This window comes from Pinus tabuliformis, chromosome 1_2, assembly GCF_031772625.1.
Source record: "Pinus tabuliformis cultivar Carrire ecotype Pingquan chromosome 1_2, CPIR1, whole genome shotgun sequence".
Taxonomy (NCBI): domain Eukaryota; kingdom Viridiplantae; phylum Streptophyta; class Pinopsida; order Pinales; family Pinaceae; genus Pinus; species Pinus tabuliformis.
The window spans coordinates 889,416,637-889,442,605 of NC_142298.1; the positions used below are offsets into that span (position 1 = coordinate 889,416,637).

At 39.1% G+C, this 25,969-nt stretch overlaps 1 protein-coding gene across 8 annotated transcripts in view; it reads left to right on the forward strand.

Moving 5' to 3' along the window:
• Positions 1 to 25,969, forward strand: part of ILA (putative protein kinase regulator ILITHYIA) — a 356,320-nt gene that overhangs the window by 29,916 nt on the left and 300,435 nt on the right. For all 8 annotated transcript variants that reach the window (XM_089396177.1, XM_089396171.1, XM_089396172.1 and 5 more), the window contains exons 3-13: positions 2,614 to 2,993; positions 3,270 to 3,401; positions 3,661 to 4,042; positions 4,271 to 4,417; positions 4,524 to 4,708; positions 4,863 to 4,989; positions 5,201 to 5,274; positions 5,438 to 5,514; positions 5,839 to 5,875; positions 5,973 to 6,139; positions 17,729 to 17,912. In XM_089396177.1, coding sequence (XP_089252303.1) covers positions 2,614 to 2,993; positions 3,270 to 3,401; positions 3,661 to 4,042; positions 4,271 to 4,417; positions 4,524 to 4,708; positions 4,863 to 4,989; positions 5,201 to 5,274; positions 5,438 to 5,514; positions 5,839 to 5,875; positions 5,973 to 6,139; positions 17,729 to 17,912 — 1,892 coding nt within the window. The remainder of the gene's footprint in view (positions 1 to 2,613; positions 2,994 to 3,269; positions 3,402 to 3,660; positions 4,043 to 4,270; positions 4,418 to 4,523; positions 4,709 to 4,862; positions 4,990 to 5,200; positions 5,275 to 5,437; positions 5,515 to 5,838; positions 5,876 to 5,972; positions 6,140 to 17,728; positions 17,913 to 25,969) is intronic.

The following is a 25,969-nucleotide window of genomic DNA, read 5'->3' on the forward strand; positions in this document are numbered from 1 at the left end:
ACAAAAGCTTATTGCCTAGAATAAATAAAATCCTCAAGCTAAGTAGATGTTACTGTTACATCCATTCATATGTACTATTATGCTTTGTATGGTGCATATATGCTGCCACTAGTTTTTTCCAAGACCATGAAAAGTTGGCATGTGCTCAGAACCCTTATTGAATACTTGAGAAACAATGAAAGAGAGACTCATATAAGCAGTTGGCAAAAATCTGGTCTGATATTGTTGATATTTTTGTGTCCCTTTAAAAGCTTTTTGAATTCTAGTATATCTTGACATAGATTTTCTATAAGGGGATGTGTAAAGTCCATGTCAATCCTTTGTTAAAGAACTTTATATTTGGCTCATTTAGTGGCAGGTTTTTGATTCAGCTTTTTCTTGATCGAGGAAAAGTTAAATTTAATTTAGGATCAATTAAATATACAGAATCCTGAGAACACAGCCTTTTGACTTTACAAATCTGATGATAAAATAGCATCATTCCTAATGAGATATGCACCCTTGGCAATCGTTAGGGGTGTTTGTACAGGAAGTGTTAGGCACATAATTCTGCGTAGTGTACAAAATCCATTACAGCAGTCCTTCCTTTTGGTTTAGTTGCAGCAGTTGAAGTGTATTTACTCTTTCAAAATCACCCAGGATTTGCTCCTAGTTTCGATTGTCATCCACAGCACACCTTTGGACATCACATTTGTCTATTTTGCTACACAATCTATTATCATTATGCTTGACAGCAACCTCATAGTCTTGGTGAAGCCACAGTTTACTACTAGATCTTGCCATGTGTATTGATATCCTTACTGCCCCTTTACTTTGGGAAGTAGTATTTTTGATCTCTTCAGTTGTTTGCCTTTCAGTGGAATTAAGTGGTCTTTACAAGGTTTCCTGTTTTTTCTTTCTTCTTTCTTTTATTTTTGCCTCCTCTCTGGGTTGTTTACTTCCCATTTTATCTCCTGATCTTCACTTCCCCGGATATTTTCTTTGATTCCCTTCGAATTACATCAAACTCTTCTATTATGTCACTAGTGCTTAGAGTCTGTGTGTACAAAATAGTACATGTCTCAAGTGAATCACACTTGGCAAACTCTTGCCCACGTCCATAACAATACAAACTTTGGCACATCTAATGAAGGCCTCATCTTTATAAATATCATGACAGATAAAGCTACCAATAGACTCCACGGTTCCTGGTATCTTTTCTTTTCCCATTATGGATAAGGAAAGATAATGTTATTAACGTACATGAATGACCCAAAAAAGTAGGTCAGTGGGACTAAAAAATACCATCCAGTAGTCACATACCATGGGAGTGCCAAAGCAAATCCTAGAAGCTAAAAGGAGATTTAGGAACAGCACTATAACTGGAACTTAGGACTGAAAACTAACTCCATTGCTGCTAGATTAAATCCATGAAACCACTGCTTTATTGCTAATCCAACAATACCATAAGACCATGATCCTTCCCATATCATTGGTTTCATCTTTCATGGCTCATGGCTCATGGGTGCCAGATTAAATCCATGAAACCACTGCTTTATTGCTAATCCATCAATACCATAGAGCAATGTGGAAAAAGTCTAAGTCGGGATTAATTCGGCAAGGGTCTAGAAATTGAAAAAGTCGTTAAAGTTGGGAGTTTTTTGAAAAAGTCGGCAAAATTAAAAAAAATACAAAAATATTCATTTTTAAAAAAATCCTGACTTTTTCAATAAAATCCCGAATTTTTCAAAAAATAAAATAAAAAATCGTTAAAGAAATTACCTCATTCACATTTTTTTGGAAAAAGTCCCGATTTAATCTCGACTTTTTCGATTTAATCCTGACATTTTCAACTGGGAAAAAATTGGCCGATTTAATTGGCCAGCCAAAAAAATCATGCTTTGGGGATTTAATCCCAATTTTTTCCTGACTTTTTCCACACTAACTTTACATGGAGCCATGACCCTTCCCAAACCAGTGTCTCGTATGACTTCAAAGTTTCAAAAGGAACAATAACATGCTCCAGCCCCATTTACTAAACTGGTATTTTAGTTAACTTGCTGAGACTTAAGATCCATTACCTGTTAAATCTGCAAATCAGATGGTTGTCCATAATTACTTATTTCTTTTTCCGCTAACTCTGCTGTCTTGACATCCAGAATTGTAATAGTCTTTACCTTATCTCACACCCTGTTGACCAGAACTTCCTATTTTGGTCCTGAGCCACCATGTGTAAGGGCATCTTCAAACAAAATGAACAAGTCTCCTTTCTTTTCCACTTTTCCTAAAAGCTGGATGACCCACTAGATATCCTTGGTGAGGTTTGGAAATCACTCTCCGTCCCCAGCAAAACTCATATTTCCAACCTTTTACAGTAGTGGTGAACCTTGGCACTTGGACTTGGAAACCTTTGTTATCTTCTAATATTTTTTCTTGTGGCATCTTGGATTAAACTTATTATACATTAAAGTTGGTACTAATGTGGATAATCCTTTTCCGTTCTGATTAAATGTCACACAGACATCCTTCTTTGTTCATTTGGATTAATTTTGTCACATTGTAATTCCTCATTTCTTGTTGAATTCTATTTTGATTGTCATTTTTTGCAATGAACTGATTACTGTGAATGTGCAGGTGAAGTCAATATTGATTGTGTACCACTATTAGTTGATGTAATCCTGAAGACCTTGTTCATATACGATGACCGGCCATCTCAAGCAATTGTGGAGGATGCCATATCACAAGCACTAAGAGAACCTGCATTTGTAAAAATATTTGCTGCTGCTCTTGTTCAATCTGCTGAGAAACATTTGAAGGCTGGGTTAAATTTAGTATGTTACAAGCTTTTTAGATGGTTATGTCTCCTTGTTAGATGGAGTCCATCTGTTACTACAGCAAAGAATGCGTTCACGAGAGTTGCAGCTGTGCAAGCATCTCTGCTTTGTGCACTTTCACAGGGACCAGTCCGATTACGGAAGGCCAGTAAGAGGGTCTTTATTCATCTCCTTCATGAGGTAAGTTCTGGTCTTGCATGTTTTTTGTGTAATTCAAGCATTCATGTTTATGATATTTGCGAGCTAGGGATGTCTCATGAAAATGATTCATCTCATTTCAGAAATCATCTAGGTGAGGCAGTGTGTCTGGCTTCACAATTCATTATTTTTTATATCTCAGCCATTTCTTGTGTTCCTCAAATGCTTTATGTCTGTTTTACAAGTGGGTTGGAGAATGGGTGTGTTATTTATTCTCAGAGAGTGCCCTTATATGACTGGCATTTCCTTCTTCTGCAGGTACCAATAATTTTCAAACTCTATATTGGAGAGCTGCAGAATGGAAGTTTCAGAATGGAAAATAGTGCTGCGTTAATTCAAGTTTTACTTGATTATTGTACAAATAATTATCCTCTATTTGAGGAAAACAAGGTTATCACTTATTCTAGGCCTTGTGCTTTCATCATTCTTCTACATAGGAAGGTTTTGAATAGTTTTTGAAATTGTAAACAATGAAATGACACCAAAACATTTCTAACTAAACAAGGATTACCATTAATCTCTTGCTAGATAAAGGTTTATTTAAATAGCTAAGATATGCTTGCTTAAACCTCTTTTGCACAGAAACAAATGCACAATTGGCTGGATGAATATCAGCTTCTTATGATTGTGAACATTTTATTATATGCAGACAATTTTTCTAGAACTGTACCTTACAGTGGTTCTCAACTCAAGGGAGAAACCTCCAAAAGCACTTAGTGAAGCTTTTCAGCCTCTTTTAAAGCACATGGTGCATGAAGAATTTGGAAAACTTGTGGTGCCAACTTCAGTTAAGATGTTGAAGCGCAACCCAGAACTTGCATTGGAGGTTGTCTGTCTCCTTCTGAAATTGACAAAACTTGACTTGAGCAAATATGTTGGTGATATTCTACCCACAGTTCTACAGCAGGCTCGCCACAATAATGAAAGCAGAAGGAAAGAGGCTTTGGAGATAATTAAAACTCTTAGTTTGCAGTCCAGTGATCCAGATGCCATAACAACTATGTTCAATTCCATCAAAGGAGTTATTGGGGGTTAGTCATTACCTTTAACATTTTACTTGATGTTATGGGTATTGGTTTTAGGCATTGTTACCACAATGTTTTTAATTTTTTATTGGTACAGTTTGTATCCTGCAGGACTTTTGGTTCTATTCTTTGGGTATTCACTGTACTTAGAGATGCATTAATCAAATAGTGTGTTGTGGATGGAAAATTAATTTGTGATGTTGTTTATATGAATGTAATCTAATATCTTTGTAGGGTCGGAAGGGAAATTGACCTTTCCTTACCAGAGGGTTGGAATGTTTAATGCAATTCAAGCATTGTCTAGTGCCCCTGCTGACAAAGCCTTGAATACTTTGGCAACCACTATAGCAAGTTATCTGATATCTATTTACAGAGAAGATGGTATCTTTCCCACTAACCACACTTATTTTTTATTGTTTATTTTGATAAATGTATGATATCATTATTTTCATTCCCTTTTGCTTAACTTTCTTGGAAAAAAATACAGGGAATGAGGAGGCACGCATTGCAATATTGTTGTCTTTGGGTTCCTGGATTGCAAAATCAGCAGATGGCTTTGTACAAGATGTTGCTTCTTTCTTTGCTATGGGACTTAAAGAGAAGGAAAATTTGCGAAGAGCACACCTTCGTAGTCTGAAATTAGCATGCCAGAACTCAGAGATTTTGACACGGGTAAATATTGTGGTCTAGTTTAATGGTTCAGAAGTTTCGAGTTATAAATGATCCTATAGCTTTAAATGTTTTGTTTTAAATGAAACATGCACATCTTGAAATTTCTTTTGAAGATGGTATTAGTTGAATTAATTGCTTTGTATTTATCGACTAGATGATACCTTTGGCGGAGCCATTTATACAACTTGTTAAAAGTGGCGCTTCTAAGCCCGCACAAAGACTAGAGGGAATGTATGCTCTGCTTCTTGTAGCAAAGATTGCGGCTGTGGATGCGAAAGCTGGTTAGTGACATATTGCTTGTATTTGAGATTTGAGAAAGGTCATTGCAATGGATACTAAGCTATCGTAAATTGTAGCCTGTATATTGTACTGCTTTTCACGATAGTGGTGAAGTATCTATTCTTGGGCATCTGATAAGTCTGTACAATAAATGTAACCTGAGTCTCAAATCTTATAGAAATGGAAAAGAATAAGCTTGCATTGACTTTACAGATGAAATGCTTGCAAAAGAAAAGATCTGGCAATTGGTTTTTCAAATGGATTCTTCTCTGACTTCTACTACACTGGTATGTTTTGCATTTTACTCTTCCTATGATTTTCTTGCCATCTTCATTTACTGTTCCTATGGCTATCATTTACATTATATAGCCTTGATATATTGGATTTGATGTTGAATTATGTTATTCCAATTGGTAGACATGAAATTCTTATTATGTCCTTCTTGTGCAGGCATCAAAATTATCTTCAGATGATTGTTTGGCTTTTATGGATCTTGTTGAGGTTCTACTGCTGGAGCATCCACACAGGTTTGTACCTTGATAATATCATTGAAATTATTGTATGATTCCAGTATGTATGGAATTTATGTTAACTGCAGAGTAAAATAATTATGCAATTACATTCAGCAAAGTGTAATATGAGCTACGGATTAAGAATAGTCGCATACTACAAAGTAAAATAACTACGTGTCACCATTAAAAACAGGTCTAATATTATATTTGAAAAGGAAGTCTTTGCTATTTAGGCATGGATGATTGTGACTGATGAAGTATTGTGCATCCTTCAGCTGAGTATTTTAATAGTTGAAATTTATTTGAAATGAGGGTAACAAGCTTGTCAATCATTTGCAGAGTGACAGAATATTCAGGATCAAAGCAGCTTTTACAGGTAAAGATGGTGTACTGTTGGTTTTGGCTTAACGTCAGGCATTATGGTACTGGACATCATCCTTGCTTATTTTATTGATGGAATGAGATTTGTGCAGCTGGGACTCTATTTTCTCTGCCACTCTTCCTGGGAGGTTCGTAGAGTCGCATCTGCAACTGTGAAGCGTCTTCATTCTTCTGGATCAAGATTTTCAGAAGAGTTTCTAGTTGAATTCTGTGAATGGCTTCCTGTATTGGGAGAGTGTCTATCGCTTGCAAAGACAGGGTATTTTAGTGACCATAATGTCTTTTTCGTATTAAAATACTATCTGTTGCATATTGTGTTTTCTGTTTTGTAATGTTATTTATACATTGAAAATCACTTTCTATAAACAAAAATCTTTATACTTCCTATTACAATACAAAATATGCATGAAGACAAGGCAAGCTCAATTCTACTGCCCATCCAGCTTTCTAGCTTGGCAGATTAAATACAAAACTGGTTCGTTATTTGGAGTTAACGTCAAATCGCTTTATAATGGGTAATGGTCTCTGAAAGTTATATTTTAACTGTAAATGAAATAAATGGTCATTCATCCCACCACAGATGATGCAGTGGTGGACTTAGAACAAACTAAATATATTGAGCCATGAATACCACCTCCCACTTGTTGTCGGATCCTAAATGCCTGGTGTGCCAGTTGTCCTTTGCATAGTTGCTCTATGATCAAGGTGTCCCATCCACCACCTTCATTCATTTCTTTTAGTTCCTTGGACTTTGAGATAGCAAGTTCCTCTGAATGCAGCAGAGGCTAATATTTAGTTCCTTGGACTTTCAGATAGCAAGTTCCTCTAAATGCACCAGAGGCAAATGGTAAACTTTGGTCATTCACGCTAACACTTGGAGGGAGTTGGGGATGGAGAACATATCTTCTTGCCCCTACAATGTGGCCCACGTTTGGATGGGCATTGATTGTGTAGCATTGTCTTGGAGGTTCCCTTATATATTACCTAATTTATAATACAATAAGATAAGATAAAATAAGATACTTTTATTAATGTCCACACATGACCAAAAAGGTAGGTTGATGGGACTCAAAAGTACAATCCGGTTGCGACATATTGTGGAAGCATATCCGATAAACTAAAGTGTAAAGCATAAAATGAAAAAAGCTAAACATTAGCAGTGGGCATTACATCAATGGTCAATCAAGTTCATCAAGTGGTCGCTCTATTTCTACTCTTCTGACTTGCGTTGTGCTCTTAACAACACAATCTAATTATCATTATATATTACTATAAAGTTTACTTCTGTAGTTTATAGCCCCTATATGTTGTAACTTGTAAATAGATCTAAAACTTATGTAACGTTGTCTCAACGATTCATAGATACCATATTGTCTTTAAGTTTAGAGGCCTTAATTACATGTATTGAGGCTTGTTTGGATTACTTACACCAATATAGTATATACTACTAATTATATCAATCAATGTGGAAAAGTCAAAGTCGGGATTAATTCGGCAAGGGTCTAAAAGTTGAAAAAGTCGGCAAAGTCTGGAGTTTTTTGAAAAAGTCGGCAAAATTAAGAAAACACAAAATTATTCATTTTTTTTTTTTTTTTAACATCTAGAGTATCCACAACATCAAATAAATGCATTTCCACATAAACATGTAAAGAAAGCTAATATATAATATGTATATGAAGTCTAGTGCTACATCACATATCAAAATAGTGAATCAACTCCTGAATTTTGAGTCCTATCTGAGTCTCAACTCTCAAGAGTCAAAATATCAACAAAAAATATAATAAATGTACATCATGAGTCATCTAAAAGTCATCAAGTAATCAGTCACTGAGATCCTCTTCCCCTTTTACGGGAATAGGGAATGGCTTTGCCTTTTCCTCTAGAGGAAGAAGACGCTGCCCCTGGGGATACAAAATCAAATGGACTCAGTCATCCTCTAGAAGCCGATGGAAGAGGTGGTCTTTGTGCTATGCTGCTGCTGCTGCCCATCCTAGATGGTGTCACCTCCTCCTCAGCATCCTCATCCAGCTCTGCTACTGCCTCTTGACCTTGATGTTGCTCCGCCTCCTCCTCCTCTATCTCTGGCTCTCCCTCCTCTGCAACTGCTACATTCTCTAGATCCACACCTAACCAATTTGGGATCGAGTCCAAGATCGGCCTCTCAGTCTCGACTCTCCATGAAGAGGTGGTATCAATATTGTCCAATGAGATGGCTTCCACATCAGTAGGTTTCTGAAGCTGTCTCACCCACAATCGAAGATTGTAGTAGATGTAGACCATGTCATTGAGGCGTTGGGACTCCAATCTGTATTAGGGTCATAGATTGTAAATTATTACTTAGAAAATTTAAATATTAAAATTAATCAAATGAATTCAAAAAATTTAATTTGAAATCTTTTTAGTTTTTAGTTGTTGCGCTTTCTAGAGTGTATTTTGTCAAATACACTCCAGTTGCGCTCACACCCAGAGGAACTGCATGTTTGGCTGAGCATTCGAATGGCAAGCTTTTGGAGATGGGGTACTCTGGCACCATAGCTTGTCCACCAAGCATCTACAAGTTAAAAGAAAAATGAGAAACATAAAAAAAACATTGAAATTCTAAACTTAAAAGTTTGAAACAAACTGAAGCTTACCTGGCATTTTGGTCATCCTATTCTTAATAGCCATGTTAAAACCAAATGTGCCACCTCCCATCCTATAGACCTCCATTTCTTTAGAAATCTCCTCATGTTCTTGGTCAGATGACACCATCCTCTCGACACAAGTGAAGAATCCATCCATCACCTCGGCATCAAATCTGAAACCACAAGTGTAAGAAAATGCAGGGTTGAGGTAGACACTTGCAGCATGAATGGGGCGATGGAGGGTATTGTTCCATCGCTGATCAATCACTCTCCATATGACCTGTTGTTTCTCTAACCCCGTGTCTCCCTTATCTGCATAATAAGCACGAATGGCTTCTTTGGCCCTATCCATGGCCTCATACAAGTAGCCCATTGCGGGCTTGTCTCCATCAACCAACCGAAGAACCTTTACCAAAGGTTCTGAAATGACACACACCTCCTCTACTCCTGCCTAAAAGCTCTGATCTGTTGGAAATAATACTGAGAGGGGGGGTGAATCAGTATTATTAATTACTTTTCAATATATCTTCCAGATTTATACTTTAATTTATTCTTCAGATATTGATCATTAATTTGTATGTCAGTACCATATAATAATGAGCAAGAACAAGAAAAACAGATAGTCACACCAAAGAACACCAGATATAAGGTGGAAACCCAATGTGGGTGAAAACCACCTGCTGTAATATGTCTCTATCTTCTTTCAATTAGAAACTTCTTTTACAATGATTTTGCACTGGTGCAGTCCTTTACCAGTGCGCAGGCTGCAACCTGCTGAGAGCTACAACCCTCTCTCGTTTTCCAGTCTCTCCTGGAAGGGAGCTACAACCCCCTTAGCTCTTGTACTAGTTGATCTACTAGTACGTAGGTGCTGACCTACTTCTTTTCTTCCAAGGACCTCGTTTCATTAATTTTCAGACTGGATCCAAGAACATCAAATAATCATCAAGTACATGTGAATCAACCAATCTCCTTATACAATCAACCAATGAATCACCCAAATGCTGTAAACAAAAAGGGGAATACCAGAAATCTAAACCCAGAACTCTGCAGCAATAGATAAAAGGCAGCCAATAATTATTTCAAAAAGGGGTCCGCAACTTCACCAATAGAAGCCTGCGAATATCCGCAGTTCATTTGTGCCTAGACTGCGCAGATCCGCACCTGATCCTTCTTCTGCTCTGCGTACCTCCGCACCTACCCCTTCTGCTGCATTGCGTATCTCTGCACAGATCCGCACCTGCACTGTCTGCTCGATAGCGGACCTCCGCACTTGATCCCACTGATTCTCTGTGTACATCCGCACCTGCGCCTTCTGTTGCGCTGCGTACCTCCGCACCTGCGCCTTCTGCTGCGTTGCATACCTCTGCACCTGCGCCTTCTGCTGCGCTGCGTACCTCCGCACCTGAGCTGTGGATCGCCTGCGGACCTCCAAATAGAGCCAAATTAACAGTCCTCCAATGTGCCACAGACTGTCAGATCCACAGATCTGATCACACGCCCAAGAGATCACGACCTATCAACAGATCCACCTTACACTTTACAAATTTCACCTTGATTTAGATCTAGCTTTTTAAATCGATTACCCAAAATTTCAGATCTTAAGATATTCAAATTTCACAAGTGACTAGCCAAGTGATCTCCTTTCCTTTTTATAGGCAAGCCCTTATTCAAACCATGGGACAAAACCATCGAAAATCAATACAAGGGATCCAAACGGGGTTCAATAATTTAGATCCTATACCACGGACCAAAACCATAGAATCATGAATGTCGGGCTAAATACCATGGGCCAAACATAAGAATTCCCACGTGTGCGCGCTTCTCTGCATTGGAGTGAGTGAACTGGGGTCCGCACCTTCTGTTCGGATAACCTGCGGACATGACCGCACTTTGTGAACGGCGTGCCTGCGGGCCCGCACCTTTTGAACGGTGTACCTGCGAACCCCTTATTTTCCATCATTTTGAGAGCCTGAATAGAGATTTGCCACTTGAGTGAGTTGCCATCAAGTACAACACCTGTGCCATAGCGTCGAACCTGAATCATAATGCCAACATGATCATATGAAACTAGTCTGCATATGCCCTCTCCCTCCGGTTTGCGGCTAATAGCTAAAGAACGCCAATCTGCTAAGAGAAACATGCTCTTCACCTCCCACATAGAATTCAACAGAGACTGAAGAGATATGAAAGTAGTGGCAAATCGTGTAATGGCAGGCTACACCAACTCTTTGTTGTTGGTGAATCTTCTCATCAAGCTAAGCACAAATGAATGATTATATATAAATTTTGTTATGCTCTTGGATGATTCAACAATATCCCTCACAGTTTGAATCTTACCTATATCCTCCAACATCAAGTCAATGCAATGAGCAGCACAAGGTGTCCAAAACAAGTTAGGATACCTCTCCATAAGCATCTTGCCAGCTGCAACATAATTTGCAGCGTTGTCCGTTATGACTTGGACAACATTGCGTGGGCCTACTTCCTTAATGAAGAGGTCCAACAACTCACATAATGTACGTGCATTTTTAATTTGTGCAGATGCATCAACAGATTTCATAAACATTGTCCCCTTGGGACAACTAACCAAGAAGTTAAGAAGGGTCGTACCCTTTTGGTCAGTCCAACCATCTGACATGACTGTGCATCCAGTGTGTTCCCATGATGCCTTAAACTCTGCCAATCTAGCAATGCAATCAGTCTTTTCATCTTGAAGAAGAGGCCCTCTCAACTCTGCAAAGGTGGGGGCTTTGTACCCCGGGCCAACGACAGCAGCAGCATCAAACATAGGCTGGTAGAATGGGTTTGTCTTGGCAATGTTGAAAGGAACATCACTCCATAGAAGACACCTACTAACCAACCTGTCAGCTTCTGCCTTTTCCTTTTTTTTCATTGATGATTTGATCCCAAGTTGTGAACCAGCTGTTGTTCTAGGAACAAAAAAAGATGAGATAGAAGGATGAGTACCCATGGGTGAGGAAGGTGATGCTGCTGTAGAAGCACTGCCACTCTCAATTCCCCCCACTCTTGAGCCCCCTACAAGTTGGTTTCTTAGTGTTGCCCTGGTGTCTTTTCCGTCCTCTTTATCCATCAATGATTGAATGGCCCGTCGGATGATTTCTGGAGTTGTTTTTGAGCAAAGTTCAATATTTTGCCCTGGAATTTGCCCCAAATGGAATTTTAATCTGTTGATGCCTCCTGACATATGCTTGCCACACAACTTGCAAGTCAAATACATTCTATTGACCCCCCCAGTTTCGGGTGTAATATCAGGCTCACCAAACTCCCACATAGCATCCAAAATTCTTGGCATTTTGTTTTAAACTTTGAGCTTGAATTTAAAGTTTAAAACTGGGCACAAAAAAAATTGAAACAAATGAAATTGCTTCAGCCTTCAAATCAGCAAAATATAATTATTAATTTGTATTGCACTAAGAATTTAGAAACAAATTAGTAAATTTAAAATTTAAATTACAAATTTACAGTAATTTTAATTTTTAATTTTTTAAATTTTTAGACCCACCGAACATTGAACACTTAAGCCATATATATTTATTATTATATGTTAACAGCTATACTGTTTTGGGCCTTCCACTGATTGTCCATTGTTGATGTAGTCAATTTATGCAATGTTCACTGTTCACTGATATGTCTTGAGTGACAACGTTGACTGTGCTTTGAAAGAGACAAATTACTTATGCAGTGGAGAGTTGATTAGGGACATTTAAAGTCAAAACTCAAAAGGATAGTGATATCTATATAATAGATTTATTAAACAAGGCCCTCAATGGGTTGATTTTGTCAAGGTTGATATCTTTGATCATATTTGATCTAGTCGCAGACCTGAGAAAAGTTCTATAAAAGAGCAAAAACACAAAATAGAAGGGGGCCTGCATATTCTAGGCAGTGTCTGGATGTAGACCATGTAATTGTTTGGCAGCTGTCTTATTAAAAAGCCCAACAGTTTCTGTTTGGACAGTGTGTTAAGGGACTTACAACTTTACAAGTTACAATCTGCTGTGAGCATAATAGAACGATGTGTTTAAATTAGACATATAAGTTTATAAGTTTATAACGAATTTGATATCATTGTTAACAATTATACGCAATACATATAACAAATTTGGAATTTGGATAATGGCTTTCCGCTGCCTGCAATGCGCATAGCCATATGTAATATTAAATATATATTATATATTAATCATAATGATATTACATAATACATATTACATATATGAATATTGAATAATGATATTACATATTTATTACAAACAATCCGCTGAAACTTGAAAGATTTTCATTTAACTGTTAAGAAACATTTAAGTTTTAACAGCGTACAGGTAACAGGTAGAAATCTGAAGACTGAAGTCTGAACATACCTTGAGGCTTGCGGGCTCCTCTTGAGTCTTAGCACAATGGCAACGTTGCAAATGCAAACTGAAAACTTGAAACCCTCGATTCTCCACAACGCGGAACAAGCCAAAACAGACAGTGAAAAATTAAAATGAACCGAAATGAACGATTTCCGGCATTTTATCCACGCGGTCATAACGCAAGCTGATTTTTTCAATTGACTTCCGATTAAATCGGGATTAATTCGATAATATTGCGATTTTTTCGTTTATGAAAAAATCGCCAAAAAATCAGCCGATATAATCGTTTAGCCCAAAAAATCGTGATTTTAGAACATGAGAATTAACTAGTGTTCCATGGGGACATGTCCCCTAAGGTGGGGGGTGCTCTCCTCACATTTCCCACATTCCTTGGATGGAGGTGTGCTTGGGGAAACGTTTCTGCATGTCTCCCTTCTGGGGAAACTTGGAGGAATGGAGGGGGGGAACATTTCCTCAATGTGGGGGATGTGTTTCCCAAAAAAAGGTGCTTGTGGGCCTTCCTCCTGAATTTTTAACATTACCATTAATTGTTTCGGAATATTTGAGAGCAATTTAACCTCATTGAATTCACATGAAGAAAGTAGAATTTTAGATCCCACTCAAAATTCAGTGGACTTAATAGTTTTCAAGGTTTCAGGATTGTGGGGAATTGCAATGTTTCCATTTGATTCTGTTATATATGAGGGTATGGAAATAGCATTTAATCAAGAGCCTTAAGCCCTCTATATACCTCGATGTTGGTAGCATTGATTGAACTCCTTTGTCATGACCATAGTAAAAATATACCCATCACTCAAACAAAATTTTGATTCGACAAGTTAGCTTTTTCTATCTTATTTTAGTGCTTAGAGGGTGATATTGATGACAAGGATCCCAATGATTTTGATGATATGTGGGTATTTGTTGTAGCATGATTTTTTTTGGACTATAGAGGCCATCTAGAGCCTCTTGTTGATTTATTTTTGGTTCAAAGATGTATTGCACTTGGTGCTATTTTGGTTATATGCACCTTTGCTATATATATGAGAAACTTTACATATTTGTGTAATAATGGTTTGAATTCATATTATATATTTTTTTTCAAAATTTGAATATCTATGTATTTTTTGGTTGACTGGATTTTTGGTCCGGTTTTTTTTTTGGTTTTCAATTTGGGGTTGATCGGCTCAATGACTGGTCCATCGTTTATTTTCAGTTTTAACTTTTGAGTCTTGACTCTTAATATTGATGACCTCAGATTGAATCTCTGACTCATCACTTTTTACTACTTTTGAGTTGAGTAATCTCATTTTACTATATCAGGATCCAGGCTGAACCGTACCCCAAATCGATATGGGCAACGAGTAGAGTATACTAGAGAGAGCGCTTATTTCAAGAGGAAATCAAAATAGACATTGTCATAGCCTTTTGGCCAAAATAGGTGCTGAACCTGTCTACATACTGCCCTAGAAGATACCTTTTACAGTCTTCCATAAGGATTTATCTGGGAATTTCATTCAGATCATCAAAAATGTATCTTGGACTCTTGGACATACAGGTCCCTAAGTATCATGGCTGTCCTATTCAAGAACTAAACAGGAATTTTATCATCTTTTTGAAAAATTAAAAAAGGATTTTTCTGATTCTGAGACAAGAGTTCCTTCTCTAAACTGTTGCTCTATCAAGACTCCCTCCTGCAAAAAGAAAGCATCTTTTGAGAGCTGGTTTGCCTTTGTATCAATCTCCCTGTAAATGTTGGTAAACAAAATTACTTGAAAATTGATTTTTATCTATAAAACTCTAATCATGACTGTATTCAGTACCAGATTTGTTATCATCTTATGCCCATTGGCCCAATCAATCAGCAGTTTTGGATCCCCCAGAATTTGCACTGTTCCATCACCTCTTTATACAGCTGCTCTCAGTAATAGCCACAAAGCATACAGCTCAGTTCTGTGGTCAGTCCCTTGCCCAACTCCAAATTTTATAGAAAAATAATGAGTTATTTAAAAACAAAAGACATCCAGAGCCACACTTACCTGGGGGTTTCTTGACATGCACCATCAAAGTAACCCCAGGCTGTAGAATGATCTATGCTGGATCTTTCAGAACTCTCTGAGCTTTTGGAGATTTTGGCTTCTAGCATCCCCCATAGCCAGTTCTTATTTAATGAGCCACTAATCTTGGATGAGGTTCTTTACCTTGAAATAATGCATTGTTTCTAGCTAACCACAATCCCCCACAAAACAAAGCATGACAAAGATCTATGAATGGAAATATGTTTATCAAGATGCCAATGCTCAAAACAGCTCACTAACGAGTCTTTGTCCCACTTGTTCTTGCCATTTGTTATTTGCAATTTTTTTTTCCACACCGGGTTTGAGAAAGGACAAACGAGTGATTCACTGAATCACTTTTTGCCTTATATAAAACATACAATCCTGGTCCATTCCATTTTTTTTTTTTCCTATTGTCCCTTGTAAGAATTTTGTTTGCCAATGCTAAATAAAGAAATTTTCTTGTTTTAAGTGGATTTTCAAGTTTCCAAACTGCCTTCCACCACTTTGGTCTTCAAGCATTCTTGCTTCATTTCCAAATTTTAATGTGTAAAACAAATGCTTTATTTTCTGACCACTTAAGCCCATCTTCCTGATCTGACAGAGTTATGGTGCTGTGATTTAGACTGTTGACAAACCGATTCCATTCAACAACCTTTTCCCCTGTATGTGCAGCTCCTCTTCTGTCTTCCACCTTTGAAACCATCCTTCTGCCAAATTTGAAGCTATATCCCTAATCTTAAATACCCTTAAGTCATGAAGATCTGATAGCAAAGGCTCTGACAGCCTGAAATCACCACTGCACCCTTTCCATGGATCCTGCCCAACTCTTACTTTATTTCCTTTGCCTATTTTTCATGCAATCCATCTTTCATCTTAAGGGAAAGCTTTAACTAATGTTTTGCAAACAATTAATGCTCTGTAACAGATTTTTTGTGTACCCTTATTCATTCTTCAGTGGACCCTTCCTTTGTGTATATCCACTTCATGACTTTGCCTCCCATTCCATTAGAGAACAACCTCCAAAGGCTCTTTGCTACCAAGGCTTGGCTAAAAACATAGATTTCTTGAGACCCCATCCCCCTTTGTTCTTTTAAGTTAGCTATCTTTGACCACTTCATCAGGGGAGTGCCTTCAGTTTCCTTCTTTTCAGTCCATTGAAAGCTAAAACATCTTTTCTTGATCTTGTCCAGATGAGAATACAAGATTGGTTCAGCAGAAAGAATGGTGTAATTTCAGCGATAACTTAGCCATATGCATAGGTCAGAGAAGCTCAGGTCAGACAGATCTCGAGAAGTGAAGCTGTTGATGATGTTGCTTCTGAAACAAATCCAAATCAGCAAAGAAGAAAAGACAAACAATGGGTATATTATGCATTATTTGTTGTAATTGATGAGAAGAAGATCACATGGAGGGTGAAGATGAAGTTGTTACATGAGATGGTGCTTCCTTAGAGAAGCAAACACAAAATTATGCTGTGTTGTATAGGAAAGATATGGAGGAAATGAGTTTAGTGAACAAGCCAAGTCCTATGTGCATGGTAGAAAGGATAAATATTCAGCTAACAGTGGCTCTTATATGGCTGGTGAGTCAATGGTAAGACAGGGATGGTGATGTGATGTGTACTTCGTCAACTTTGTTGGATACAGTGCAGTTCCAGTTGTTGTTTGAAGAGCTTATTTTGGAGTGTATTGCAAACATCTAGCTTGTCTAAAGGTTTTATTTTTTCAGTGTTTGAACAAACATGTAAAATGACCATTATGGCAGCGTTATTTATGATGGTCATAATTAGAACTTAGACTTTGTAATTAGAACTTGGGCCTAATAAAGGCTTAGTAATAAAGTGATGTAGTAATGGCTTAATTAACATAGTATTTAAATTGTTAGGTTTTTGGGAGATAATGTTATATACACCTCTTCTCCTACTACATAATGAGACTTTGCATCCCTTTATAATTCATGAATCCACTACTCATACATATGTGTATTTCTGTCCTTGCTTGTGTGTATAAAATTCACACACGGGTTTTCTAGTTTTCATTAATCAACATTGTAATTGCTTCTGGATGCACTTGCCCGAGGAACACTTGACAAGGGAGAAGTTATAAGTTTATAGCATGCTTGAATATAAAAAAAATTCACTGGTTAAGATAATGGGACCATGTTCAAGAACTTAAACATTCAGGGGTTGTATTAATTAGCATGTGGGGCACTTTTTGAAAGAATCTCAAATTTATTGGTTGTCATTATCTTCTTTGCAACTTGCATTATGCAAATGCAGGTTCAAGGATCCAAGTCAACAAATTTATACAACGTTCTTAGGACATGATGAAATCCCCTAGCAGAAGGTTCAATAAGCTAAGAAGGTTGATTAATGCTAAAACTAAATGGAACACACATGTTCATTAATCCCTGCTTGGAGCTTCTTCTCAAGCTCAGTTGTCATCCACTGTCTGCTGATTTTTAGTTGAGACATTTCAATGATATCATGGGGAATAGGATGTCGGTTTACTTTCTCCATTCTGGTTAAAAATTTTGAAGGCATATGTTTCATTATATATGATATGGGAATTCTAAAGTTGTAGCTGCAGGTCACCTAAATCACAGTCTCTGCTGGACATGTTGTAGTTTGGTTTATAGGTTTCAAAATGACAGATGTTTGTGCCTGGAGAAAATGACATAATATTATATATCTCAATGTTGTGGATAGAAATAAAACTTAATATTGGGAATACTTATTGTTGTCTATAATTTGATCTATCTTTAAATTGACAATACCATATTGCTGTAGTGATGCAGAAAATGCAATAGACAGTTCCCTACCAACAATGCCACCTGCAGAGTTTCTGGTCAATGCTCTACTCGTGCTTGCTTCGGCAGATCTTGCTAAAAATCCAAGTACATGCACCAGGCTGTTGTTATGCTCTCATCATCCATGTCTTGCAAGAGGAAGGCGCAAGAACATTGTGTGGAAGGTTAGAATCTCTTGCTGTTATGTATATATCATATTGTATCTGGGATTATACTTTTGGCTACAATTTGCATTTATTTATTTAGCTTATTTTATTTTATACTTTAATAGGGAAGGTTATTTTTCCTTTGATGGGAGAGAAAGACTGAATATTTGGAGAGTTTACCTTGTCTCCTTCAGTATCTAGGAGTTGCTTAGACACTCCCATAGTTTGTCACTACTGGATTGTTCTTTTGAGTTCCACTGACTCCTTTTTCGGGTCAGTTGTGGACGTTAATACAATTTCTTATGTATCTTATCTTCAAAATTAAAAAAAGCATCTCATATATTATTCAGTTCATATGTTGTACAATATAGGAGGAAAATGTTATTATACTATGGGACATGATAAACAGTTGTCTTTAATGCTAGAACTTAATACTGTAATGATGAGTAAAAGGTAAAATAACTGCATGTGCAAATAAAAAATAAATATAATATATAGTGGAGAGAGTAATAAACATCACATTACTAATAATGCTTCATGCTGGAGCTATACACCACAGGGTTAGCCTGAGGTAGGCTACCTGTGTACACCCATACCTGTAGCACTCTTGTACCTGTCTTATCGTACGTTACATCAGTTATAACACGTTAAGGCTGTTACAGTGGTCTACCATCTAACCACCTAACTAACCCCAACATTAATTACTAATTTACTAACATAATCTTTTATGTCATGTTATATTACTATCATATTGTTACAAACATGGCCACTTAATACATAATATATTAACATTGTCATTGGAGCTTGTGGTTTGTTGTTATCTGGGTTGGCTTCCATCTCATTTTACTCTATTGCAAATGGAACATGGTACCATTAAGAGTATGTTGAGAATGTTTGTAGAGCATAGTTTTAAACACCTGCTGGTTCAAACCAGAAATTGGCCATACCAGCTGGTCAGCAAATTCTGGGACCGAACCGGCCCGACTATTCTGTTCCATTGGCCAGTCAGGACCTGGGCCGGTTTGGCACCTAGCCGGTCCTGACCAGCCGATCCTGTCACAAACCAGCTGGTTTGAGTGCTGCACACATGGATGGAAAAAGGGGACCACGGGTGGTTTTTTTCAAACCATGGGCAGTTTTCCTCCAAATCTTCCTCATTAAACTTATAAAAGCAAGTCCAAGCTCCTATTTGCCTCACACATTTGATTTCTAGTGTTTTTGAGCATTTGAGAGCTTGGACAATGCTGCAAGAAAATTGAATTTTGGGGCAACAACGACAAGTTTGGAGGTTCATTGTCATCTTGGAGGAGCTGTCTAATGGAGTTTTCATCTTTAGGAGGAGGCTTCATCAATTAGTTTTCATTTCTAGCTTTCCAGGTATGATTTTTCCCTAAAAATTTTCCATGTTTCATAATTCATTGCTGTCCTTGTTTTTAATATTTTCCCCCTATTTCTAGTTTCAAATTTCAAGTTAAAAAACAACAAGGAAGAAGGATAGTAGTTGATCATATGTTTTGCGTTTTTTCTATTTTGTTTGCAGATCACTTTCCTTCCAAAACAGAAATTTCATCATCCATCATGGCCCCAAAAGCCAAAGATGCTACATGGGTTCATTGTGATGTTGTTGATGGCAAAATGTTGTGTAAATATTGCAAGCACCCGATGGGAGGAGGGGGTATTTTAAGGTTGAAACAATACTTGGCTAGTATAAGAGGCATTTTTTTTAGGGAGCACGCTCCTAAGGCGCTCTGGAGCCGCTCCCGCTGGGAGCACGAATTGGGAGCGGGAGCGGGAGCGAGAAAGGGGGGGCTCCCCCGCAACCCTGGGGTGAAGTGACATGTCTCTTGGGCTTCATGAGCCTACGTGATGATGTGGCTGACCTCGGCAATTTGCACGTGTGGGCATAAATTCAAAAACACATTTCTGCTTGTCCAAATTTGATGATCATTAGGTCAATTTTGGTTCCCTCGAAAAGAGGAATTCAATTCAATCATCATCTCCATCAAATGCATTGTCTAGAGTGGAATTTGACCCTAGTTTCCAATTTTAACACTCCCTCTCTACTAGGGAAAATTCCACCTGCCAATCCATCCATCATCATCGATCATCATGCCATCCTGTCGTCATGTACCATCTCTATATCTTGTCTCAACTTTGCTGAACACTGATATAGATAATGAAGAAGAATCGATCAAGAGTGAGTCACAAGCCTTACTACTTTCCACTGACAAAAGTCAGTCCAGGGGTAGAATTTCAATCAGACTTGATCCCAGATCAAGTTGTTGAACACCATGCATCCTAGACATAGGGAGTACGGCAATACACTATGCGTCTATCTGTAATGCTATGGTCCCTATCCACTTTTCCCAACTCATTGGCCAGATGAGAGGTACTTCCCATGAGTCTCGACTACATGGGTAGGATGTATGCTAGGGCATCCGCAGGAGAAGGTGAACCATTCATCCTGCTCATATGCCATAGGAGAAGGTGAACCACTCATCCTATGCATATATCATCAATCATAAGGGAAGGTGAGCCACTCACCCTACACGTGTCTTCAATTGTAGGGGAAAGTGAATCACTCACCCTACACACATGTCAACCATCATGGGGTATCATAGGGGAAGGTGAACCACTCACCGTGTACACAACGCACCTATAGGGGAAGGTGAACCACTCACACTAAGTCGCTCATAACTCCAAGAAGTACCCGAAGCCACTAGGAGCTCCCAAAGCTCAATGTTCAATTCAAGCGAGACCCTCATGGGGGGTCCTTCCACGACTCCAAGTCTCTCTTGGAAGGCTAAGAATTCGACCTTCCCCAAGGGCTTCGTGAGGATGTTAGCAACCTACTCATCAGTCCTGATGTGTTGGAGCCTTATTGCTCCTCGTTGTACCATATCTCGGATAAAGTGATACCTAATATCAATGTGCTTGGAGCGGTCGTGGAACACGAGATTCTCTGAAAGGAGAATCCCACATTGGTTGTCGCAATAGATCATGGTGGTATCCAACACGTGCTCAAATTTTTCACTAAAGAGCTTCCTCAACTAAACAACTTCACAATAGGTCATACTAGCTACAATGTATTCGACCTCAATGGTGCTTAGAGCAATTGATTTCTGCTTCCTGCTCATCCAAGAAATCAAAGCAGACCCCAAAGAGAAGCAACATCTTGACGTGTTCTTTTGATCCACCACACTGCCATCCCAGTCAGCGTCAATATATCCACGTAGCCTCAAATTCCCGATAGTGTATCTCAACCCATAGACTGTGCCCTAGAGATATCTTAAGAGATTCTTAGCAACAGTCCAATGTATGTGGTGAGGCTCAACCATAAATTGACTCAACGTATTCTCAACGAAACATATGTCTGACAGAGAGTTTACCAGGAACATCAGGCCCCCCACAGGTTGTTGATACTCGGAAGGTTTTGTCAATTCGGGCCCAACAACACTTCCACTTAGCTTCTTGAAGTTGAGTTCCATCGGAGTAGACACAAAATTGCAATCTGTTGGAAATAGTACCAAGGAGAGGTGTTGCTAGGCATTTATCCCTTTTAGCCTAGTAGACACATTAATGACTTTTGTCTTGGTGACATTTATGAGTTATATTACTGTCATGGGTGGAAAAGGTACTTAAAAGTGTTGTACCATGTATTTTTTTCTAATATTAAAGTCACTTGTACTTTATAAAGTGGACTTTATGTGTAAAGTACAAAGTGTATTTTCTAATATTAGAGTGAGGTGAAAATTTACTTTATGAGAAATATAGAAAAAAGTACACAACTTGAAAAAGGTACTAGGAGGCTTTTAAGTAATGGGACCAATGTGTGAGGGGGGTCAATTGAGAGAGTCAATCTCAACCACACCTTGAGATTTAGAGATTAAATCTCATCCATTGGATCGTAGGTTTAGGGATTCAATCTTTTCTAAGAGACAAAAAGAGAAAAGGGAGGCTTATTCTTCACTTCACACTTGAGAGAGCATGAGGAGAAGAGGAGAACACGAACTTCAAGGAGAATTTGCAGGAGGAGGGCTTGATTTTTCTAGGAGGGAGGCAGCCACATGGGGCACAAATTCCAAGGAGAGAGACATGAAAATCAAAGAGACATTCACCACATTTTTCAAGGCAAACAACAACATAGAAATCGAGGGCAACAACATGATTTTCGAGGCTATTGGGCATGGATTTCAAGGGCTGTTCCTGTGTTGACCTAACTCGAAAATCGAGGCTGAGTTTTTGGGTTTGCTGCTACATGAAGCGTGATTTTCGAGGAGGGTCCCTACTGTCGCCACAAATTTCAAGGTTTTGCAGTCACTTCCAAGTTCCAGCACAAAAATCAAGGCAACATTTGGCACAAAAATCGAGGCAAAATTCTGAGCACAAAAATCGAGGACCTGAGCTGTGTGAGAAAGTGAAGAAAATTCTGGGCATGAAAAATTTGTGAAATCTGAAAAATATCAGTGGGCACAAATTTCCAGATTTGCATTTAATGCTTCAGCTGCTAAGGGAGATAAGTACTGTGATTATTTTATGTACTTAGACTAATTTTCTCAAGCAATAAAATCCTCCTTTGAAGACCGGTTTTCCCCAAGAGGCTGTGGGGTTTTTCTGGGGTCACCTTGACCAAAAACTAGTGTCTCACATGTGTAAATGCTTGCAAAAATTATGTGTTAATTTTCAGTTGATAGGAAAGTGAAAAATAGTAGAAGTACTCTTTGAATGTTTACAATTAATGCATACTGAAATTTATATCAGCATGACAAAACATGTGGGTTGGGCCTAAACAACACATGCAAACTTGTAAATTGGGTTAAGGGTGCAGATCATAATTTTTCTACATGGTATCAGAGCAAAGTTGAGGCTCAAATCTTCATTTTCAGTCAGCTGATAAAGAGGGCAGCAAGCTACTAAAGTCTTCAAATAGTGAACCATACCTTTGAAACTTTGCCAAAAACCCAAAGACTTCAGCAGTTCAAAGGGAGGTTGGTTCTAGCTTCCAAATTTGCTTCATTTTGTTGGTTGTGGGGTCATGGCTACTGGGTTGAGAGTAGAGGACAGATTGATGGGGGCTGAAAACTTTGGCCCATGGAGGGAGAGGATTTTACTTTTATTGGAGGAGGTGGAAGTGTCAGATGCTGTTGAAACAATTGTGCAAACACCCATTGATCCAGCTAAGTTGGTGGAGTTCAACAAGAAGAATGTGAAGGCAAATATGATCCTTCTAGATGACATCAAGGACCATTTATTCCCTCGTATTTCAGGGATGAGATATGCATATCAGATATGGGAGTCCTTGGTCATGTTGTGCCAGAGTTCTAATGAGAACAGGAAGATGGTGTTGAGACAAAAACTATGAAACACCAAGATGACCAAGACCGACAGTGTGACATCTTTCCACACCAGAGTCTCATAGGTGAAGGATGAGTTAGTTGCCGTTGGAGAGGTGGTTCCAGAGGATCAGTTGGTTTAGATTGCCTTAGATGGGTTCACTGAGAAGTGGGATGGATTTATCCATGACTTGGTGGCCAGAGAGCACTTTCTTGGTTGAAAGGAGGATGTGAGACAATTTCATCCAGGAGGAGATCAAGAGGAGTGTGAGAGGTGGCAACAAGAGTGGTGGGGGAGGTGAAGAGGAGAATGTTGCTCTTGTAGCTAAGGGCAAGAAGGGAAAGAAGATCAAGAAGGGGTCTTCTAGTGGAGCAAAGCAGGATAAGGGGAAGCAGAAGGCTAAGGAGAAGGACATGAGCAAAGTGAAATGCTTTGCTTGTGGGAAGATGGGTCACTATGTTTTTCAATGTCCCAACAAGAAGGGTAAGAAGAAACAGGGAGGTGCAACTTCAACAAATATAGATGATTTTGCGGCTATGCTTGATTTAGAGTATGCTTTGACGGTGTGTTTAGCCACTCATGTCACATCTTCCCGTGCTTGGTTTATAGACAGTGAAGCATCCTGCCATATGACCAGAGTTAGAGAGCACTTTACGAGCCTTTTGGAGGATGACATTGACTTGGAGGTTGTGCTTGGTGACAACTCCAAAGTCAAGGCGGCAAGCATGGGGAGAGTTTCATTTTAGAGGGATTCATCACCTACTTTGAAGGTGACAAATGTTCTTTATGTTCCAAGGTCGAAGAAGAGTTTGATATCAGTGTCTAGCTTGGAGGATAGGGGTATGAGGTACTGATCCGAAAGGGATAAGTGTTGATATATCCTAGAGGATCCAGTCTCGAGTTTGCTCGTGTGATTGGAGCTTGCATTGGGAGACTATACAAACTTTTATTTTAGCCTCTTTGAGCTATTGTAGCACAAACCAATAGCATTGATTTATGTGAGTTGTGGCACAGGAGGATGGCCCACTTGTACCATGGAGCTTTCAGGATGTTGAGGGATATGGTTACAGGGTTGCCTGACTTCAACACGAAGCATCATGATGTGTGCAGGAGGTGTGCTTTGGTAAAGTACACCAGGTTCTCCTTTCCAGAGCAGTAACATCAAAGCTACAGGTATCCTTGATTTGATTCATTCTGACGTATGTGGTCCTATGTCCCATGTTTCATTGAGTGGATATGAGTACTATGTGACATTCATTGTCTTGGATTTACTTCCTGAGGACCAAGGATGAGGTCTTCTAGCGATTCTAAGAGTTTAAGGCTCTTGTGGAGAACCAGACGGGGAGGCAGATCAGGGTGTTGAGATCAGACAATGGGGGTGAGTACACTTTTGCGGAGATGAGGGATTTTGTTGGGAGTGTTGGCATCAAGAGGGAGCTCATTGTGCCTTATAAACCTCAGCATAATGGGGTGGCAGAGAGGAAGAACAAGACCATTGTGGGTGCATCTAGGGCGATGGTGTATGATTAGAGTTTACCTTTCTTCTTGTGGGTCGAGGCATGTAACATTGCTGTTTATTTGCAGAACAAGAGCCTCGGGAGATTGATCAGGTAGAGCAGCAGGTTAGTTAGCAGGGGACCACACCACAGGTTTCAAGTGCATCAGGTGGTTCGTCAGGATCAAGAGGTTCACCTTCTTCTAGGGTGACAGGTACACAGGGTATAGTTTGGCCTGGTACCGACTCACTTGGTGCAGGTTCATCAGTCACAATATCTCAGAGTTTAGGATCTCCCTTGATTATATCAGAACCTTCCTCGCCAGGAGGAGTGACACCAGTTGAGGATTTTCCCATACCACCACAGGAGACCATTGTAGGGAAGAGGAAGCCAAGATGGCTTCAGGAGACCCTGAAGGAGGCTCAGGAGGTAGTGGGGAGATACATGTGGTTAGTGAGGGAGAGTAGACCGCCAGAGAAGTTGGGTGGCTTTATGGCAGATGTTGTCGAGACAAAGCCAACTAGTTTTGAGGAAGCTACTAGACAACAAATTTGGAGGGATGCCATGGTGGAGTATGCCTCTATCATGAAGAATGATCTCTAGGAGGTAGTGCCACGTCCTGATGGGAAGTCAATTGTGACTTCGAGGTGGTTCTACAAGGTCAAACATGAAGCAGATGGTAGCGTTGAGAAGTTTAAAGCTCTGTTTGTCGTGTGGGTGTTCTCACAGGACGAGGGAGTTGACTATGAGGAGACCTTTGCATCGGTTGCTCATTATACTATTATTAGAGCAGTGATATCTATAATAGTTGAGATGGGATGGAGGATTAACCAGATGGATGTGAAGACTGCCTTTCTCAATGGTGTTATACAAAAGGAGGTGTACGTTGAGCAGCCTGAGGGTTGAGTTGCATGGGAGGGAGTCTCATGTTTGTAGGCTGAAAAAGAGCCTTGTATGGCTGAAGTAGGCACCGAGGGCATGCTACGAGAGGATAGATGCCTACTCGCGGCTGATGGGCTTCCAAAAGAGTGATGCAGATTTGAACCTGTACTTTATCTTGGTAGGTGACGATCCACTCATTCTGGTACTGTATGTGGATGCCTTATTTATCACAGGGGAGGACAGTCTCATCCAACAAGGCAAGAGAGATCGTGCTTCAGAGTTTGATATGATTGATATGGGGTTGATGCATTACTTTTTGGGGTTGGAGGTTTGGCAGGAGGATGGGCACATCTTTGTGGGCCA